We start from the raw sequence: 22,259 nt of genomic DNA on the forward strand, positions 1-22,259 counted from the left end.
TATACTGGTCACTCTTTTCAAAGCAAATACAATGAATCGGCACTAGAGCTTGAAAGCTTCAAAAAGCATGCAAAAGTACCTTAAAAGAATGTTAAACATAGTCCGTACAGTACAGAATATTCCAAGTCTTCTGTAACCATTTGTCTGAAATTTAAGTCCTTGTTCACTTCTAATGTCTTAATTCGAAAAATTCTGCGTTTGGATGACTGAGTCAGAGAACTGAACTCAAGAACCAAATCAGACTGATTCGAGACTTCAGAAGACTTGGAATATAGCACCTGAATTGTAGGATGCTTCTATGATACGTTTATGGTGCTTTTGCTTCTGTTTTGAATCTTAAAATCACTTGAATCCTTTTGTGTTTCACAGAAGAAAGAGAAATGAGTTGAAACAACATGAGGATTTTAGTGATCTATCCCTTTAAACCGTACCCTTTGTGCACATATTTTTTGATTGGGTTGGGAGTACAATCCTGGTAACGTATGAGAACACAAATGGTACTGGTTGCCAAAAATGCCAAATCGAACCCATTCCATGCCAAGCTTTTCAGTTTTCGCCATGGTTGCTCTATGCTTCTGTTATAGCAAACATAAAAATTTGAATGCCTGAATTTACCCTCTAATCTTAGTCCAAATTGAGCTTGATCCAACAACAATCACGCCCGCCAATGTTTCAGTCAAATTGGACAGTCTGAGCCACAAATTCACTGATGCAAATGGAAGATTAATTTACATAAAATGTTAAATCAATGTTTAGCATGTATAATTGAACAGAGATGCAAGGAATAAAGTGTTCTGAGGTCATATGATTTATGATTATTATGTGTCTGACAAGTAAACAAAATGAGTAGTCATAATAAGTATAATAAGAATGCTCTGGGTTCAATACGGGTTAAGCTCAATCAACAGTTTTTATGGCATAATGTTGATTTCAACAAAAATGATATAGACTCGTCCCTTGTTTATTTTTAAAAAAAAATGTGCGGTTACAGTGAGGCACTTACAATGGAAGTGAATGGGGCCAATCCGTAAACACTAAAATACACATAATTTCAAAAGTATAGCCACAAGATGTAAACATTATATGTGTTAACATGAATTTAGTGTGATAAAATCACTTATTAATCTTATCAGTGTAAAGTTATTTCCAATATTAAACTTTTTTGCCATGAGGATGCAATGTCTGTAAACCTGTAAGTGATTTTTATCACACTAAAATCATGTTGAAGTGTATAATGTTTGTCTAGCAATAATCTGACAGATTTTCTGAGTTCATGTTAAAAATAAAGATAACAGACCTTGGTAGCTTGGCAATCAAAGCACAGTTTGAGGCATTGTTGAGATCTCTTCTGAAACTCATGTGAGGCATATGCGAGATTACTGGTGTCTTTTTCTCACCAGAACAATCTAAGATAATCTAAGAAGTTCAAATTCATTGATGTCTAAAAGAATATCTTTTGGGATTTTTTTTTTTTTTTTTTTGCCAAAGCAGACCTATCATAACATGTTACGCAGAGTATACTGAAGCAATAGATGGCATCTACAACCCATCCTACCCTGTTGTCTTGTTCCATTAGTGCAGAATAAAAAAAAAAAGCTTGATTAGTCTGTCACTCAGTCGGCTCTCATAAAATTAAATCAATTTCCCATTTCACCTTACAAAAGAGAAGAAAAGCCCTCTACATGCACTCAGAACAATATGGCTGCTCCAAACATAAGAACCATATAGGAAGGTATTTGAGTTTTGTGGAACCGGAGGACATATAGAAACAAGATTCAAGCCCTTTCAAAATGCTTCCACTGGCAAGCAAATCACATCATTCATCACAGAGATTCCCAATTTCTTTGTCTGATGCCACACTAAAATCATGTTAAATTGTATAATGTTTGTCTTGAAACATGTATTTTAATGTTTATGGACTGGCTCCATTCAATTCCACTGTAAACACCATACAGAAAACACAATTTCTGGCCTTTTTTTTAAATAAACAAAGGACAAGTCGAAATTACAGTATTTTCCGTGGTAATCAATATTATGCTACAAATGCTGTCGATAGAGCTTGGGTATTAAACCCCCCAAAAAAAAACATTTAATGGAAAAATTGTAATTCTGCCATCTTATTCACCCTCAAGTTGTTCCAAACCTGTATACCTGTCTCTCTTCCGTGAGACGTTCTTTTTTGAAGAATATCCTGGCTGCTATTTTACATTCAATGAAAGTGAACAGGGACGGAATCTTTAAGCTCCAAACTGAAAAAAATAAAATAAAAATACCATAAGAGCATCATAAAAGTGATCCTTGTGTACTGCTGTATAAGCATTATGAAGCCATTCAGTACCTTTTTTTTTTTAACATTTGTTTTTAAAAATTGGCAGCTGTGGTTGCCACATTTCAGGCTTTACGTGATGTAATTTTAATGCCTGTATATTTGACGATGCATTGCCGTCATTTGTATTATTAAATGATAAACATGATATATTAACCTTCTGAAACTGTAAATATCTGCTTTTTACTTCATAAGGTATTGTTATTCAATGTAAAAATTACAGAAGAGCACATGATGATATGAAGTTCATCAATAATGGCTCTTCCAGGAGCAATGACCAATAAACATGTAGAGACAGTGCTCAGTGTCACACAAACACTAAACACCATCAGGGTAACACATGTGAAATTTAAATAATACAGTAAACATTAACTAAAGCACATTAAATATAAAACAGAACACCCCAATGTACATAACTGATATTAAAAATAAGAAGCAACAACTAATCCCATAAAATATATTGAAATGTAATGGGTCACACAGGGAATTCTGGGAATAGACATCTTAAAAATGTAATTTGTACATAAAAATACAATTTTTTCTTTTTTGGTCTTTTTAAATATATTTAAATATTTTACCGTATTTTTTTAAGGTAACTACCCGTTAACCAATTAATGTTTTTTTACTGTAGAATTTTTACAGTCTTTTACCGTTAAAATTATAGACACTTTTTACATTTTGTACATTTAAAGTTAAATACTTCCATCTGGTGCACTTTGAGAGCAAAATTAAGAGGCTAGTGTTGTGCTCTTGTAAACAATTTTGTGCTCATAAAACTGCAGTAGGCAACTTTGAAATAAATGGAACTGTGAGAAACAGCGCCCCCAATTCTTCCCCATATGCATGATGCTCTTCACCCCCAGCCAGGGTTTAATTGACAGCTGTTAACAAACAGAGCCAAGGCCTGCCTCGCCAAAAGCAATTGGCTAAAATTAGCTGGATTGTGCTAACTAATCTCTCACAGGGCCTCATTTAACTTAGACACCATGTTTATATAGAAAAAATTTTTTTTCAATGAATAAATACTACCTACTGTAGCTTTAACAATTTCGTGCTCTAGGAAACAGTTTAATCAAACACATTGTATAGACAAATGGTGATGACATGGTGAGTCACACACACACACAAAGCATGGTAAATGAGGTGGTAAACACAGATTTATTATTATTAGTTAACGTTACATACCTCAAAGATTTGTCATCCTCCTCAACCAAATAACGTTAGACGGACCCAGGAATACTCCAGTACATATATCTGCGAGTGTGTGTGAGCACATGAGTTTAAAGCGCGGGTGAGGAGCTGACTGATCTGACTGGCGTGCGAGAGAGAGCGCAAAACACAACCTTTTATTTTATGTTATTATGAGACTGAGAAGAGCAAAAATATTTTAGATGAGAAGTGTAAAAATGTTTTCTGTTCATTATGAGACCGTGGCGGGCCGCCAGAGTCTAGTCAATTAATGGGAAACACTGCATAAGGTATCATTAACTAACAATGAACAATATATTTATTACAGCATTTATTTATTTATTATCCCCTTTTCTCCCAATTTGGAATGCCCAGTTCCCAATCCTCGTGGCGCCGTGGTTACTCACTTCAATCCGGGTGGTGGTGGACAAGTCTCGGTTGCCTCCGCTTCTGAGACCGTCAATCCACGCATCTTATCACGTGGCTCGCTGTATATGACACCGTGGAGAATCCCAGTATGTGGAGGCTCATGCTACTCTCCACGATCCACGCACAACTTACCATGCGCCCCGTTGAGAGCGAGAACCACAAATCGCGATCATGAGGAGGTTACCCCATGTGACTCTTCCCTCCCTAGCAACCGGGCCAATTTGGTTGCTTAGGACACCTGGCTGGAGTCACTCAGCACACCCTGGATTTGAACTCACGACTCCAGGGATGGTAGTCAGCGTCAATACTCGCTGAGCTACCCAGGCCCCCAATTACAGCATTTATTAATACTGTTAGCTAATAAAATTACAATTGTTCATAATTAGTTAATGTTAGTTCATATTGTATTAACTAATGTTAACAAATACAACTTTAGATTTTAAAAATGTATTAGTAAATGTCATAATTAACATTAACAGATATTAATAAATGCTGTAAAAATATTTTTCATTGTTAGTTCATGTTAACTAATGTTGTTAACTAATGTTATCAAATGGCACTTTATTGTTAAGTGTTACCGGATATTCTTTAAAATGTATCTTCTTCTTTTTTACTGTTTAGAACAACATGAGGGTGAGTCATGTGAATGAAAATTAATTTGAATTTTTGGGTGAACTATCCCTTTAAATAAATGAAAACAGCAGAGGGTTTTGAAGCTCTGGGTGTTTGGATGAGGATCACTAAATGTGATCGCTGTTCAGCATGACTATCAGCATGAATATGATATTGCGATGATAGTTTTCCCTCACTATAGAACGCATCAGAGGAGACTGACATTTTGAAATGCAGATAAAACATTTGTCACAACAACATGTAGAGCTTTGTGCCACGTGCCTAGTGTTCCTGTAGTCCAGTTTCAAGTTCTCAAAGACTTCCTATTAAAATTCCACAAAATTATTAGTCAAACCTAGCCTTTGATATTAACAGAAATAGCAAAAATCTACACAAACTACCACAGCATCATCATTTGAAGACTGAATGTTTCACAGAATGAAAACAGAGAGCTGTAGGGAATAAAATTCAGCTTAAATGCTTGCTGGATTTAAGACAAAATAGGGCTAATATTCAAAGGCCTATAGGATTGCAGAAAGCCAATGGTGGAGTGCATGGTTTTTTGCTCTCTCCAAATCTTCTTTGTCAATCAGCTTCGGGTCCTGGACTGCAAGCATCAGGATGCTGTCAAGTGTCCATATCGAAACTGATTGGCTGGTGTGGTGGGGCAGATGCACAGTTAAGGGTGTACAATCAGGGAAAAAAACAATATGGTCAATGTGAGCTCATGCAGAAATTCAAGTTTACACATGAACTATGTACATGTTCCATTAATAGTTGACAACCAGAAAGTGTGCAAAATCTTCATTTTGAACAGTCTGTCTTTTGTTTTATCATTTCAAACTTAACAAACCTCTTTTTGTGAAATTTATTGGCTTGAGTGTGTAGCTTAACACTTATGTTGTATTCTGGTCATTTTAACCCGGACAACCTTTGTTTCCTTTTTTTTTTTTTTTTAACAGCTACAGTTTATGCATTGGAAAGTCCAGATTCTAGGCTTTAAAATTACACCTATTTTGTTCAGATCAAGCAAGTTGTTATTAATTTATTACATAATTATTATTATTATTATTATTATTATTATTATTATAATTTCTGCAGGAAGTGCCCCACACTGACCCAGTATAAGCTCAGTTCAATTAATCCTTCTATCAATAAACATATATATATTTTTAAAAATATGTTCAAAAAAAAAAAAAAGTCATTAGTCATTATTACTAAAAATCTAGTTGATAAATAGATCTAATGCAATATCTTTTAATAAATGCAATATGAGTGATTTATAAACATCTTAGGGGGCCAGTCATTTTTTACCGGGAACACAAAATGTTTTAGCACAAAACGAACACAACACAAGGGTTTATATTGATTACCACAAAAATGTATTTTAACTCGTCTCTCCTTTTCTTTTTAAAAAAAAAAAACAAAAGGGAAAATCGAGGTAACAGTAAGACAATGTGGCCAATTTTTGTAGGGTTAGCAGAAATGTGAAGCTTATCATTTTATAAAAGCACAGATTAATTATTCTGTTAAAATTTGTTTAGTATTTGAGATGTAAACTTGTTTAATTTGCCGTTAATTTTGTCGTTTTTGTGGAATTACAGGATTTATGGCGTTGTGTCTTCATAGCAATGAAGTTGTAAAATTGGATACACAAACCAGGGGCCTAGTTTCCAGGGGGGATGGGGGAGGTTAATTGGCCCCATTCACTTTCATTGTACATGCTGTAACATCGATTTATGTTTTTTCAAAGAAAATGAGGGACAAGTCGATATTAATTTTTGTGGTAATCAACATAATAACACAAATGCTGTCGATTGAGCTTAACTTGTATTGAACCCAAAATGTTTCTTTAAGATAAATGACACGGTGTAATATACAATTTTTCAATGCAATGATAGTCACACATTTTTTCAGTGTGGTTTAAAGGAATATTCCAGGCTCAATACAAGTTAAGCTCAATCGACAGCACTTGTGTTATTATGTTGATTACCACAAAAATTAATATCGACTTGTCCCTCATTTTCTTTGGAAAAAAGCATAAATTGATGTTACAATGAAAGTGAATGGGGCCAATCTATAAATGCTAAAATACTCAAACTCTCAAAAGTATAGCCGCAAGACGTAAACAATATGCGTGTTAGTGTGATAACATCACTTACTAACCTTTTCTGTGTAAAGTTATATGCAATTTTACAACTTCGCTGCCACGACAACGTAACGCTGTAAACCCTGCAATCCTTAAAAAACAACGATTTAAACCAATTAACCACTTAAATCCATGAGTTTTAACAGAAGAATTAAAAGAATTATGAGCTTCACATTTCTGCCTTTAAACCCTCCAAAAATTGGCCCCATTCACTTCCATTGTAAATGCCTCACTGTAACCTAGATTTTTGATTTTTTTATTGCAATCAACATTATGCAATCAATGCAGTCAATTAAACTTAACTTGTATTGAACCCAGAAAATTATTTTAAGTGTCTAAATAATTTTTGGTGCCACTGTATGGGCATAAATATATTCACTCAACAACATGCATTCAAGAGGTGTTCTTACCTCAAACAATCGCAGCACATTGGCGACCATGATGGACACAGAACTGCCAGATGCCCCGATCACGCCCACCACACGCTCAGGCTTGCGTATGATTGGTTGTTCCCCGTTAGAGCAACGGATGTCCGATGTGTCTTTCTGAATGAGAGCCTGGACAAAAGTCAGAGACTGCTCCAGAGCGTAAGTGTCCCTGGAACATGTGTCAAGAATCCGGGCCCCTAGTGTGATGTTGGGTAGCAGTTCTGGGTCACTGTTAATCTGGTCCAGGGCATAAAGCATGGCCTCCAAACGGTGGATTCCTTTCTCCTTTTTTATTTCCCCACACGGGACCCCTGCATGGCCCCTGGCATGGACTGGGAAAAGGCCCCCCAAGGTGATGTCCCCAGGAATTTTGATGGAATGTGGGTGTGAGTGTTGGTGAGCGAAGATACATGGGCTTAGACACACCCACAGCATCCATAAAAGGTGTGGCCATGTGGATGAGTGGCAGCCACTCCAGCCTAAAGTCCAAATCATCCCGACCTGATGGTCCAGTGACAATGGAGGAGGGTGTGATGTCATAATGACCACGACTCAAACACTCAAGTGTTCATCCACTATCTGAGGAATCTGGTAGAGATATACAAAAATATGTACTGCAGTGAGCTATTGCAATTATGAGTGGTATCAGTGGATTATTATTGCTCATACATACTTACTTCAGTCTTTCAAAAGCCCTAACCCTAAATATTCAACATAGGAATATAACTCATCCTTCATGGTTCGTGCTACAGATGTGAATGATCCCTCAAATCGTGTGACTATTACATTTCTAAGTGATCAGAATTGCAATTTTCACCTGTTGGATAATAAAGCAGGCAAAGAAATCCCACAGACTTGAAGGGGGGACCCGAACCATATCTAGGAATCAGAATATGATAAAGATCTAGGGGTGGGATCTTTTGAATTGGCCCAGTAATTAACTACCTAGCAACCACCTAGAACACCCTAGCAATCGCAAAGATAAAAGGTGATAAAATTAGAAATATTTAAAAAAAATCTAGTTTAAAACAAGAGTCAGATTTGTAGAAATGTAAACTTTGTGTCAAAATTTATTTCTTACATTTTTGAAAAACATTTATAGCAGTTTCTACAAATAATAATAAAAATAATAATTTTATGTCTTCAAAAAATTTCATGTGGTGTAACCATCAAGTGAAAGGTATTAAAATACTTTCCTTGCACTTTGAATACATGAGAGTGTACACAACTTATTTTATTTATTTTCAAAAACATTTTGGAGGTAATTTTTCATATTATTGTCAAAATATCTGATATATTTGTACAATTTCACCCACGGTTTAGAGGATCTAAAGGGGTCCTCTCTGTTTTATTTACTTTTATTTATTTATTTATTTATTGGTCACTTGAATGGCAACCTATATCTTGGTCACACCAAGGAACTTTAATTTAGTGGACAAACATTTTGTTTTTTTTTTAAATAATAATAATATTTTAAAAAGTTGTTTCACTGCTTAATTTTTTTAAAATAAATAATAATACAATATCATTCTGCATTAATCATGCCAACATTTCTTTTTTATTTATTTTTTCTCTTTCCCCCTTTTCTCCCCAATTTGTTATGCCCAATTCCCAATGTGCTCTAAGTCCTCGTGGTGGCGTAGTGACTCGCCTCAATCCGGGTGGCAGAGGACGAATCTCAGTTGCCTCTGCGTCTGAGACCGTCAATCCAAGCATCTTATCTCGTGGCTTGTTGAGCACGTTACCACGGAGACGCAGCTACGCTATACCACGCTATTCTCTGCGGCATCCACGCACCCCACCGAGAGCGAGAACCACACATTATAGCGACCACGAGGAGGTTACCACATATGACTCAACCCTCCCTAGCAACCGGGCCAATTTGGTTGCTTAGGAGACCTGGCTGGAGTCACTCAGCACGCCCTGGATTCTAACTTGTGACTCCAGGGGTGGTAGTCAGTGTCAATACTCGCTGAGCATTTCGTTTTTTTAAGAGTTTCAGCTTTTAATGAGACTTTGATTTAACAAGTATTTTTGAATAACTTAATATATCCGGACAAAAGTGGATATGAGCATCACATAACTGCCCAAAAACACCTTAGCAACCATATAGCAATGCCTGCCATTATAGTGGTAAGTTTTGCACAGGCAAGCACCGCATTTCTTCAGAAAATGTAAAAATCAAATTATTTGATTGTCATTATGTTTCAATTAAGCTGTAAAGCATCATTTGCAAAACCTGTCAGGAAATGATTAATTTATGTTTTCTAGCTCATTAATTAATTATTAAAATAATTCTACAAAAACTCATTTGAATCTCTGCTGCTCCTCAACTACATGTCCATTGTAGATAACACAACATAAACAAGACCAAATACAATCTGCTTTAAAGGGGTCATGGCATGCATTTTTTATTATTTTAATATGTTCCTTGAGATTCACTTATAATTTTAGTAAAGTCTTTTGCACATATATTAGTAAAACATGATCATTTTCCACCCTCATACTGACCCTCTGTCAGAAACGCTTGGTTTTGGAGCTGCTGGTAATGACTGGCTCTATGCTCTTGACTGACCTGGGCTGCGTTTCCCATAAGCATCGCAAGCTTAAGCTGGTCGTAGTGACTATTGGTGCCAGTGGTTTCTACAATCTACTTAGGCTTACGATGCTTTTGGGAAATGCAGCCCTGCTCTCTCCTCTTGCCATCTCACTGCTCAACACTGTTGGGCGGGGCTCTGAAGTGATAAGGTAAAGTAGGTGTCGATGTGTTGTTGTGGAGGCGGTCAGATGCAAATGTCAACCACAGTGTGACATCACAGTGTGGAGGAAGTTGAGAACGAGGTCGTTTTGGAAGCTTGGTTTCAACAAATGCTCTTTTTGCAGTGAGGTGGAAGTTTAGAGTTCTGAAACTTACAGTATGTTTTCAAAGAACAATGACCTCTTATAGGTCAAAAGATCAAGGAAAATTTGATTCCTCATGTCATAACCCCTTTTTTAGGTTTTCACTCTCAGGGTGTCCATTGGGAGCGGACCTGCATTCAATCGAAGTGAATGGAGAGCTTTATGAGCTATGTGAGCTGAAGCTCCAGGGAATGAAGACCAACTGCTCTGATGTCTAGTGATTGTAAGACCAGCTGTGGAATGAGTGCCCCTCAAAAGGGTTCAAGGGTCAGAGGATAGACTGAATTTGTTAAGAAAAAAGTGAGAGTATGCAAGAAAGAGGGAAAGACAAGAGAAAAAATGAGAGAAAGTGTGGCCAGTAGCTAAAACTCCAAAACAAGAAAAGATAACTTTGATGTTTAGGGTGCATAATAATGATATATTCAGTGGTATGATGACACATTTATTCAGAGATTCAAAGAGAGAATGTATGCATGGGCAGTGCACGCCAAATGCATATTTATGTGCATCTGCGCCATTTTTCCAATTGTTTTTCTTTATAAATATGTGCTAGATGGATGTCTTTGACATTTGCGCCACATCTCACTGTTTTGACATTTGCTCGTGCAGGAGTGCCCCATTTTTAGACACCGTTTCGTTTTGAGAACTTGAGACACCTGCATTCTGCAAGGCAAGTCAGTCCACTAGGCGGTCATCTTTGGAACACTACAGGGCAACTATTTCAAACAAGCGGCATAGAAGTACAGCTCCTATCTACTTAAATGGGGAAAGACGGAAATCTCCAAAACCGTTGGTCAAGATTACGATCAAAGAACATATTTCAAATCAGCAGTAAAATCTGACAACAATGGTATCATAAATTGTGCGTCTTTAGCTCAGATCACGCAAAAAAAAAATAGCTGTTTTTCAGGCTGCTTCAGCTAATGCGCATGCGCGTTACCGAGTTGACTGACAGGCAATATCTATATCTGAAAGATGATTGGCTCTTTTATCTGTAAGATGGGACTTTCATTTCTACATCTGTTGGCCATTCCAGTAACTCCCATTCATTTTAATACCAGTGGTCAATCTCTACTAAACTTCTCTGGCTGTGTCTAGCTTTAGCACTAGAATGCGTTCTATCGACGCTACTAATCTAAACGAAATTTTTCTGTCGCGTGACCATGTGTTTTCATAACAGAGTCACTTTTCAAATAACAAGCTACTGTTTTCAACAAGTAGCGGTGTAGTGCTACAAAATGTGCATTGTCTAGGGTAATCAGACACGCTCACCTAAAATGTCCAATCTCTGTCATAAAGCATCGGAAAGTCCAATTCATTTTTGTTAATCGGTTCTTTCGGACAGTTCGTTTGAAGGAACAATTATTCACCAATTAATTTGAGTCAAGGAGTTGAGTCCGCACAGCATTGTACATCTTTTTTGTAGCTATGAGTATACATGGTAATATTATGATATTTATAACAGTAATCCATTGAGAAAGAAACGCATGCTAACACCCTTGTGTTATGCACACTACAAGCACACAATACATAACATATGGCCTACAGACATTGACTTACTGTATTCAGTGTGACGGTTGAGCCATTTCTGACAGCACATCCCCTAACAGCACTCTATTTGATGTGTGTGTTTACATCTGGAAGACATATTTTTTAGGTTGTTTGCTCATCTGCAATACGTCTATAAGATGTTTCCTTTCGGATGTCAATAAGACTTTCATCAGATAACTTCAAGACGTTTATGACTTAGAACGTTTGTAAATCTGATCTTTTTAGGATATTTAGTAGATGTTAATTACACCAACACTAGTAATGTTTTGTACATGAAAGAATCGGTGTTTTGGATGAATCTTTTAAATGAACAAATCGTTCTCGTTCACTTCCATTGTTTCGGTCATGAACTACTCCGTTTTTAAGTCAGTTGAATTATTGTTGACTAAAACACATAAAACATGCTCATATGTCAGATATAAATGAATCTTTGGTGAACGGATTAAAATTATTTAACTCACTAGGATAAATCAAAATCACCACCATTATAAAACAATGTGATCTCGCACCATTCTTGCCAGGTGCCTAATTTCTACAAACAAGATTTTAAAATCATCTTCTTGACTTATTATTTTTAACTGGAAGCGTCTCACAGATTTAAACATGCAATCCAGTGTGGTCATGTAAAAACAATGTAGCATACTACTAATTCAAATATCTATTGTTATACACTGCATACTGTTTTAATATATAAAAAATAACAGGTAGATTACAGTATGTACTGTGTAGTATGCATGGAGCAGTAAGGCAGCATTTCATTTTGAGCATAGCCATGGTTCATGTACGAGAGAGGTAGAATAAATCATTTGGGCTGCATCTGACAGCTTTCAAAACCTCTCAGTAGAGAAGTATTACATTTGGATGATAATTTTAAACTCCGAAACACATTGCTGGTACATTAACATCTTAACTGTTTTTTGCAGCAGTTGCAATGTGTTGCTCTGTGACAGGTGTTCAGTTGCGACTTTAGATATCAAACACAGCTGCTGCAGTCCATTGAAGTCTGAAAGTTCCTTATGTGCAGCCTTGATTGCATTAACAATAGGACCTGGAAAGTGAATTTGCTTCGAACAACCTAATCTAAACCTTTCACATCACTATCTCTTTTCGCCAGTTTCTCGGCCTGCCTGCCAAAGGCCTTCCCTTTAAATTCACTCAGCCAACACAAATCAGATTGAAAATCAAGTGCGAAGAAATATGTCTCCATTACTGTTATCAACTATGTTTCCTCATATGAGCTGGAGGGAGTATGTGCATGAGTATGTATGTGTATGCACAAGCCCTATAAAGTGCCACATCAAGCCAGTGCTTCTATTGAAAATGAAAGACATATTTAATATTGCAAACTAATTATTTTGTGGTGTCATTTGATTCCGAGCAGGCAGTAAAGTAGCAGAGGTAGAGAACTGGACAGTAATCGGAGGAGACAAGCTCTCCCCAGCACTCTCTTTGGTAAATATAATTTTCACGGTGATAAAACATCATTTGAAGCTGTTAAACATAATGGGCTGCCTTAATAATCCATGGTGGCATCCACTCATCAGTATCACAATTTGTGAAGGGCTGTGTATGGATGGTGTTATAGGGCATCAGACAAAGGCAACACATTCAGTAATGTGACTTCATAATAAAACCAAACACTGCTTGTGTTTTCTGAGATACACAAAAAATTGCAGTAAAAAACAAAACAACAGTGGGTCATTCCATGTCAACTCCACCAGAGTTCCCCAGCTCAGTATTATTTTTTGGTAATTGTTTTACTGGTGAAAGATAAACATAAATTATGATGAAAGCCAAAAAATGAAATGCCATGGATCAATACAGTATTTACTGAGTAATCCATTATTTTGTACAGAGGAGTCAAAATGACAATTTTCACCTATGATTTTGAAGCAAAATACAGGTAAAAAAATAAATAACCTTAGAAAGGTGGCAGCATCATTATGTTATATTTACACAGAGATAGGTAGGTCTATTACTAAAATTAGTTTAATTCAACACCCCTTGTTGCATTATATGCTTCTCTGCAGAACATTAATGGGTGTTTTCAATTCTGTGGGTGTTTTCAAACTGGGATGGGCTTTTCTAAACTATCCAATGAAAGTAGGGAATCTCAATGGTTTGAAAACGCCCACTGATTGGGAAAAGCCCATTTTTGTTCTACAGAGACATAAGTCTCATGAGGGGAGACCATAAAAAGAAAAATATATATATATACTTTTTTGTATTGTTTTTCCAAAGCTGGAGTGCCTATAACTCCAGAAGTAATATCCTTTTAGATTCTGGTTCTGAAAAAACATTTATTTTTGTATCTTCATTTTTAAGGCCCTTAAAACTTTTTGCAAGGAGTGTGCATCCGAATACCAGCAACATAAACAGAAATGTTTATGTATGACCTTTATTATCATACATTGCATCCGGAAAGTATTCACAGCGCTTCACTTTTTCCACATTTTTATGTTACAGCCTTATTCCAAAATTGATTAAATTCAAAATTCTACAAACAATACCCCATAATGACAACATGAAAGAAGTTTGTTTGAAATCTTTGCAAATTTATAAAAAAAATAAAATAAATCACATGTACATAAGTATTCACAGCCTTTGCTCAATACTTTGTTGAAGCACCTTTGGCACAAATTACAGCCTCAAGTCTTTTTGAGTATGATGCTACAAGCTTGGCACACCTATTTTTGGCCAGTTTCTCCCATTCTTCTTTGCAGGACCTCCATCAGGTTGGATGGGGAGCGTCGGTGCACAGCCATTTTCAGATCTCTCCAGAGATGTTCAATCGGGTTCAAGTCTGGGCTCTGGCTGGGCCACTCAAGGACATTCACAGAGTTGTCCCGGAGCCACTCCTTTGTTAGCTTGGCTGTGTGCTTAGGGTCGTTGTCCTGTTGGAAGATGAACCTTCGCCCCAGTCGGAGGTCCAGATCGCTCTGGAGCAGGTTTTCATCAAGGATGTCTCTGTACATTGCTGCATTCATCTTTCCCTCGATCCTGACTAGTCTCCCAGTTCCTGCCGCTGAAAAACATCCCCACAGCATGATGCTGCAACCACCATGCTTTACTGTAGGGATTGTATTGGCCAGGTGATGAGCGGTGCCTGGTTTCCTCCAGACATGACGCTTGCCATTCAGGTCAAAGAGTTCAATCTTTGTTTCTCATGGTCTGAGAGTCCTTCAGGTGCCTTTTGGCAAACTCCAGGTGGGCTGTCATGTGCCTTTTACTGAGGAGTGGCTTCTGTCTGGCCACTCTACCATACAGGCCTGATTGGTGGAGTGCTGCAGAGATGGTTGTTCTTCTGGAAGGTTCTCCTCTCTTCACAGAGAAATGCTGGAGCTCTGTCAGAGTGACCATCGGGTTCTTGGTCACCTCCCTGACTAAGGCCCTTCTCCCCCGATCGCTCAGTTTGGCCAGGCGGCCAGCTCTAGGAAGAGTCCTGGTGGTTCCAAACTTCTTCCATTTACAGATGATGGAGGCCACTGTGCTTATTGGGACCTTCAATGCTGCAGAAATTTTTCTGTACCCTTCCCCAGATCTGTGCCTCAATACAATCCTGTCTCGGAGGTCTACACACAATTCCTTGGACTTCATGGCTTGGTTTGTGCTCTGACATACACTGTTAACTGTGGGACCTTATATAGACAGGTGTGTGCCTTTCCAAATCATGTCCAATCAACTGAATTTACCACAGGTGGACTCCAATCAAGTTGTAGAACCATCTCAAGGATGATCAGTGGAAACAGGATGCACCTGAGCTCAATTTTGAGTGTCATGGCAAAGGCTGTGAATACTTATGTACATGTGATTTTTATTTTTATTTTTTTATTTTTTTTAATATAAATTTGCAAAGATTTCAAACAAACTTCTTTTACATTGTCATTATGGGGTATTGTTTGTAGAATTTTGAGGAAAATAATGAATTTAATCCATTTTGGAATAAGGCTGTAACATAACAAAATGTGGAGTGCTGTGAATACTTTCCGGATGCACTGTACTTACATTATTACCACATATGGTAAGGTATCTTACAGTTAAACAATTAACAGGTTTGTGATGTAGCATTTTTACATTCTCTTTCAGTTAAAATTACTATAGGGCAAACATTTTAAGGCAGATGCTATTAACACCCTGGTGCAAATAATGGTATAAGCTATTTACACCCCAGTGCAAATAGTGGCAGATATTATTTTCACCCCAACACTGGTGCAAATAATGGTAGATACTAATCGCACCCTGGTACAAATAGTGTCAGATACTATTTGCACCCATATTTAAATACTAACATACAGTATGTGGGCATCACTGCAGTATGTTTATTGTGTTTATTTAGAGTCCCACTGACAAACTACATTAACCCCTACCCCTAAACCTAACCCTAACCTTACCTTAGAAAAAAATTACCTTGGTTTTATTACAGTAACCATAGTTTCACCATGGTATTTTGTCAGCAGGAATCGAACCAGGGTCACTAGGACAACACGACACATTCACATCTTTGTTACACCCCACGCCACTGCAGCGACATCTATTGTCTAGTTTGTTGTATATTCCTGTGGTTTCACCAGACTATTAGGGCGCAAATAGCTGCACTGTGTGGCAGATACTATTTACACTGGGGTGCAACTAGTCACTCCGAAATTTGAATTATTAGGTCAAAAGGTTACCACAGGTTACCTCCCAAAGGTGACCCTATTTGAAGACAGAAATAAACCAGTAAACAAGCAATAAAAGCCACCGACTAGAAAGCCCACCCTCTACCCCCCAAAAAAACCCAATGAATGAATGATAAAGGCTGCATGTTTATGAGGCATTTCAAAGGGAGAAAAAAACACTTGCTAAATCATCATTTGCACATCAGAGGTAGCTAACATGACTAGTGGTAACAGTCAAAAGCATCTACAGGCTATATCACTGGGCTTTGGATTATATTTCTGTCTGTCTCAATGAATTTCCCCTTTTCACCCCACATATATGGAATTAACTAAAGCATTATATGGCCCTAAGGACTTGAATTAAAGCAGAAAAGTAATTATTAGGATAGGCCTTTCTTTAATCCACCCTCTCCCAAAAAACCTTTCTGATATTTTCATTTCACATTCAACCAAAATCCCAATTTCATTTTCTAGTCTGTGAACAGAAGCCTTGTTAATGCTTTTTAAAATTCATCAACTGAAACTATTTAATGCCCATTCGGGTGTCTGGACTGATGACAAATGGTGAGGTCATTCCCTGGATGACATACTTATTGAAGATAATGTGATCACACTTCAGAATAAAGGGCTGGAATAATGGATAATACAACAAATCATTGGATTTTTTTTTTCTTCTTATTCTTCGTATTAGATCTAAATCTTGCAGCAGATTTCCATTATGAGCTGTTGGAGAGAAGTTAAAGAGAACTCGTTCTGAAATGACAGAGCAGCCGGAGTCAAAGTGACCCAGCAGAAAAAGGTGTCACATAAAGGATCTGTATCTAGATTAAGATGGACTACTTTTCTGTAATGAGATCAGCAGTTCAGATATAAACCCACCGTCTTTGCAATAGACTGTCCATAACTGTTGTAACAAGCACAGAGACTCTTTTGAAACCAGATCCATCTTCTTGTTACCTGGATTTTAGGGTGTATTCAGGATATAGTGGGCTGGAGGACATTAAGAAAATCCCACGTGTGCGAAAAAACATGCTGTAAGCCAAAAACAAAAATTCTGTCATTATTTACTCACCCTCATCTTGCTCAAACTCAAATGACTTACTTTGTGAAGAACATAAATGTTTTGGAAGAGCATATGACTCACGCGCTTTATTCCAAGTCATTCAACAGTTTTGTATGATGGAGAGACCGAAATTCAAGCCATTATTTACTGAAAACCGTACCCTCCATTCAAATCAAATATGGCGCCATTGATGCCAGTGATGTTTGGTCATCATGAGACATTAAAAGCCACGGGTGTTTGGCATAAATAGTATTGTTGCGGCATTTTTGTAGTCCACACAACTATTGTAGTCCATTTCAGAACTTCAGCGCATTAAAAATGACTGAAAATTACATATATTTTGGATTGTTTCTCACATAAAGTTGTGTGACTTCAGAAGACTTGGAACATAGCGCATGAGTTGTATGGAACATGTTCATGATATTATTATGGTACTTTTTGGTCTTTTTTAGGGCATGTTAGACCCAGTGCCCATTCACTTTCATAATATCAAATTTAGGACATTTTCCAAAAAAAAAAATCACACAAAAACGAATTTTATGTTCTACATAAGAAGGAAAGTGCTAAAGGTTCAGAACAACATGAGAGTAAATAAATGATGACAGAATTTTATTTTTTGTAAACTTTTTTAACATTTCTGCCAAATTTCTTTTTTTTTCTTCTACTTTTTTTTTTTTTTTTTTACCTCAAAATAAAAAAGGGTGAGTAATACTTTGCTTTTCCCAAATGCTGCCTATAGTCCAAACCTGAATATAACAGAAGCTTATTGATGGAAATTATGTTTTAGGGCTTTAAGAGAGATAACAGTTCCTAAACAGTTCATACGTGCATTGAACCACTGCTGTATTGCAGGAGCTCATCTCTAAGATGTTTCCCAAGACCTCTTGCTGATCTAGGGCCATCTCTCAATGCATATTCGCTATCAAATAAAAACTAAACACACCATGAATTCTTGACATTATCTGAGAGGGCAAAGAGAGCAGATGTAACACATTTGCAAGCATTTCTGATGACATATGACATTCTTCACACAAACTGAACCTTTTTAAATGCTGACCTCTCATCTGCGGAAGCATGACACAGCTGTCAGGGGCTTCACTATTGCAATGATAATTCAAGGAGACTCAACAAACCTCACAGCGTGGATTAAGATGCTAGGAATTCATCCTACAGGACATGGATCTTAGATAAAATGGTAGGAGCTTCAAGGCAAATGCACAAAGGAGCACAAAGGTCATCTAAATTGCTATGGATGTCAAAGCCTTACAAGAACTACTTAACTGGCTTCTGTTTTTGTACAATTAATGTGATGGATTATTTAAATCAATGTATTTGATAATCCATATTATGAAATCAAACATGCATGAAGCACTAATAAAAATGGAGGATGGTTGTCCGATTGACTAAATCATATTATTTGTGATCTACACAAACAAAATTGTGTTTCTCTTCTAAACTTGTTTTCTTCACTTTCAATTAATAGAATTATCTAAAATGTGCACACTACTAGATTACATCATGTAGGGTGAATGTAAACCAATCAAGAATGTTCAACAACAGCGCAAAAAACATTTTTGCTGCTTGTTAAATTTACTTAATTAAAATGAGCTAATGTAACACAATTCTTGAACATTTTTGTCACAACTTAATTTCTTTGCATTCAATTTACTTACATGTCTTAAATGGAAGTTTACTTAATCCATTTGTGTTGGGACAACATGAATAGTTTTTCGTTGACAAAACTGAAACTGGGCAGGGGATTTGTAGTTCCCAGCATGCTTTGCACGGGACTTGATGTGAAGAGTAAAATTGCAAATTAAGTGTTATTTATTTTATGTATTTTTGAGCAAGAAAAGAATAGGGGGTGGCTTAATTGTGTTTAATGTTGTTATTTTAGGATTGAGAACCGATTCTGTTTCACTGGATTACCATTGCAGTGAAGAGTGGAGTTTTCCTTAGGTTGAGGATGGGTACACAATCAATGTGTTGTATGTTACTAAATAGGGTCATTTAAAAATAACATTATTCCATTATGTTGAAATTATGTGAACAAATTATGTTTTCTGACAATAAATGAATTAACTAAACCAAGAGGAAAAAAAATATGTTGATGTAACTTAATTGATTCATGTGGAACTGATGTACATGATTAAATCATGTAAATTCAATGCATTATTTTCAGTGAAGTTAATTCAGGGCCCCTGTATGTGCTTCCGAATGTTCATACACATCATGTGATCACTGCCATCTAAATTCAGCTTAACGAGATTCACCAAATACAGTACATGAAAGCCATGTAGGAGTGAAGATGAATCACCCAATAGTAAATGTGGACAAAAATAATGATAATTGCTTTCTGAAAAGAAGGCGTGCGTATAACATGATATAAAAGACATTTGCAATGTAGGCATTACTTCATGAATGAAGGTTTCACTTGCAGTCTATTGAGACATTCAGTACCTAAATACATAAAAATACATTTGAAAATGTGAAAGGGGTGTTGAATAAAAAGTAGCACTTTATAATAACTTTCATTCTCTTATAATTCTGAACGTCTGTCATCAGTGCATTTTCAGATGGTTAGAAATGTCATGACACTTTGATTAATATATGTTCAAATGCATTCGTATCTGAATGCACAAAAAATAATCTGTTAAGGACCCTTACAAAAAGTACCATGGTACAGTGAAGGTATAAGGTAAAGGCTTACTTATAATAGTAAGAATGCCATAATATTACCATCATAGTAGTGTCCAAAAATCAAGGTATTACCATTTACAGGCATGGTTTTATGTGGTAATACCACTGTACTTTGACATGTATACAATGTTACTTAAAGATTATCATTCATATACCATGGTATTTGCATGGTACTTTAAAGTATTCCATAGTATTACAATTATGGTAATGTCCAAAACCCATGTTATTACGATTTTTCTGTGTCCCACCATGCTATTCCATGCTTCTCCAAGGTACTTCAGAGAATATCAATACCATGGTGGTACCTTGGTACATACCCCCCAAAAAATGTAATACCATGGTACTTTTTTCGTTTCTTTTTCTTTCTTTTTTTTTTAAACGACGTATTAGTAAAAGTTGATGTAAGTGTTTTCGAATGATAAAGCCTTATGAAAGCAAACGGCAGATGTGCAGAGCGTTGGAAACATATGCATAATTATAATAATAAAATCATAAAAACAACGACTGAGAAAGTAAGAAAATACAACACATCATTGTCTAATCTCTTACCTGTTCATTCTGATGTCGAACTTTCTCTAAAAGACGCGGGGTCTGTCGAAACATCCAGGATTTCTTTTCAAAGCCTCGTTGACATTACGGCTCATTCGAATCATTTAGATCACCTGTTTAAAGAGCGCGCGGAACTCTGTTTCATTGTTACACTGGATTGTTACAATGTTGCATTGCATTCTCTCTCTCTCTCTCTCTCTCTCTCTCTCTCTCTCTCTCTCTCTCTCTCTCTCTCTCTCTCTCTCTCTCTCGCTGTGTTTCAGCATGAAATGAGATTGAAATCGAACATACAATATTTCTGAACACTGTGGCGCTTCTAATCTCAATCAAATCTCGGAAAAGCTCGCGTCCCACCTCTCCCTCTCTCTCTCTCTCTCTCTCTCTCTCTCTCTCTCTCTCTCTCTCTCTCTCTCTCTCATACAGAGAAAATATTGTTTCTATGGGTCAAATCCTTGTCAGAAAAAATAAAGGATTGCCAATTGAATTTGTAAAATAATGTTAATTGAGCAAATCCTCAAGAGATCATATTTTAGGTTTGTTATTCAGACTGTAAGTTTACCCAGTAGGATACAGTATTTACTCGTTTATATATGATTAGCATTGCAAATATTGGTTCCTCCCAACGTTTCTCTCCCTCCACTACCTAAACATCTTGTGGAGTTGTTTCCCCCATACCACACTCCCTTTTGGTTTGCTTGCTTCTTTTTTTTTTTTTTTTTTTCAAAAGCACTGCATTGTCAGCCAGGGACACATGGATATGTCATCCTAAAACTAATGTGAGGTCTAAATGTTGCTGCCATCATTAAAAATCATTAAGAAATAACAATGTCTATGTAATAGTGTTTCAGAAGGAAAGTCAGGACATTACTGATGTAAAAAGCAGCACCATCACTATTCAAAAAAAGTCATTTCTGATCAAATCTAGACAGGCCCCATTTCCAGCAGCTATCACTCCAACAACTTATCCTTGAGTAATCATGCTAAATTGCTAATTTGGTACTAGAAAATCACTTGCCATTATATCAAACACAGTTAGAGCTATTTGGTTCGTTAAATGAAGCTTAACATTGTCTTTGTGTTTGTTTTTGAGTTGCCACAATATGCAATAGACTGGCATGTCTTAAGGTCAATATTAGGTCAAAATGGCAAAAAAGAAACAGCTTTCTCTAGAAACTCATCAGTCAATCTTTGTTTTGAGGAATGAAGGTTTTTGTTTTCAATGCTTGAAATTGCCAAAAAACTGAAGATTTCATACAAAGGTGTACACTACAGTCTTCAAAGACAAAGGACAACTGGCTCTAACAAGGACAGAAAGAGATGTGGAAGACCAGATGTACAACTAAACAAGAGGATAAGTACATCAGAGTCTCTAGTTTGAGAAATAGACGCCTCACATGTCCTCAGCTGACAGCTTCATTGAATTCTACCCGCTCAACACCAGTTTCATGTACAACAGTAAAGAGAAGACTCAGGGAAAGATAAAGCCACTTTTGAAACAGAGAAACAAAAAGAAAATGTCAGAGTGGGCAAAGAAACACAGACATTGGACAACAGATAATTGGAAAAGAGTGTTATGGATCTTCACCACATTGAGCTTTTGTGGGATCAGCTAGACTGTAAGGTGCGTGAGAAGTGCCCGACAAGACAGACACATCTATGGCAAGTGCTACAGGAAGTGTGGGGTGAAATGTCACCTGAGTATCTG

General features: G+C 36.8%; 1 protein-coding gene across 2 annotated transcripts in view; it reads right to left on the minus strand.

Moving 5' to 3' along the window:
• LOC127424610 (metabotropic glutamate receptor 6-like) overlaps positions 1-20,861 on the minus strand; it is a 79,308-nt gene extending 58,447 nt beyond the window's left edge. For both annotated transcript variants that reach the window (XM_051669954.1, XM_051669955.1), the window contains exons 1-2: positions 20,555-20,861; positions 7,115-7,720 (exon numbers count right to left, since the gene is read on the minus strand). In XM_051669954.1, the coding sequence (XP_051525914.1) occupies positions 7,115-7,672 (558 nt within the window). In that variant the 5' untranslated portion in view covers positions 7,673-7,720; positions 20,555-20,861. The remainder of the gene's footprint in view (positions 1-7,114; positions 7,721-20,554) is intronic.
• Positions 20,862-22,259: the final 1,398 nt, after the last annotated feature.

This window comes from Myxocyprinus asiaticus, chromosome 33 (assembly GCF_019703515.2).
Source record: "Myxocyprinus asiaticus isolate MX2 ecotype Aquarium Trade chromosome 33, UBuf_Myxa_2, whole genome shotgun sequence".
NCBI lineage: Eukaryota > Metazoa > Chordata > Actinopteri > Cypriniformes > Catostomidae > Myxocyprinus > Myxocyprinus asiaticus.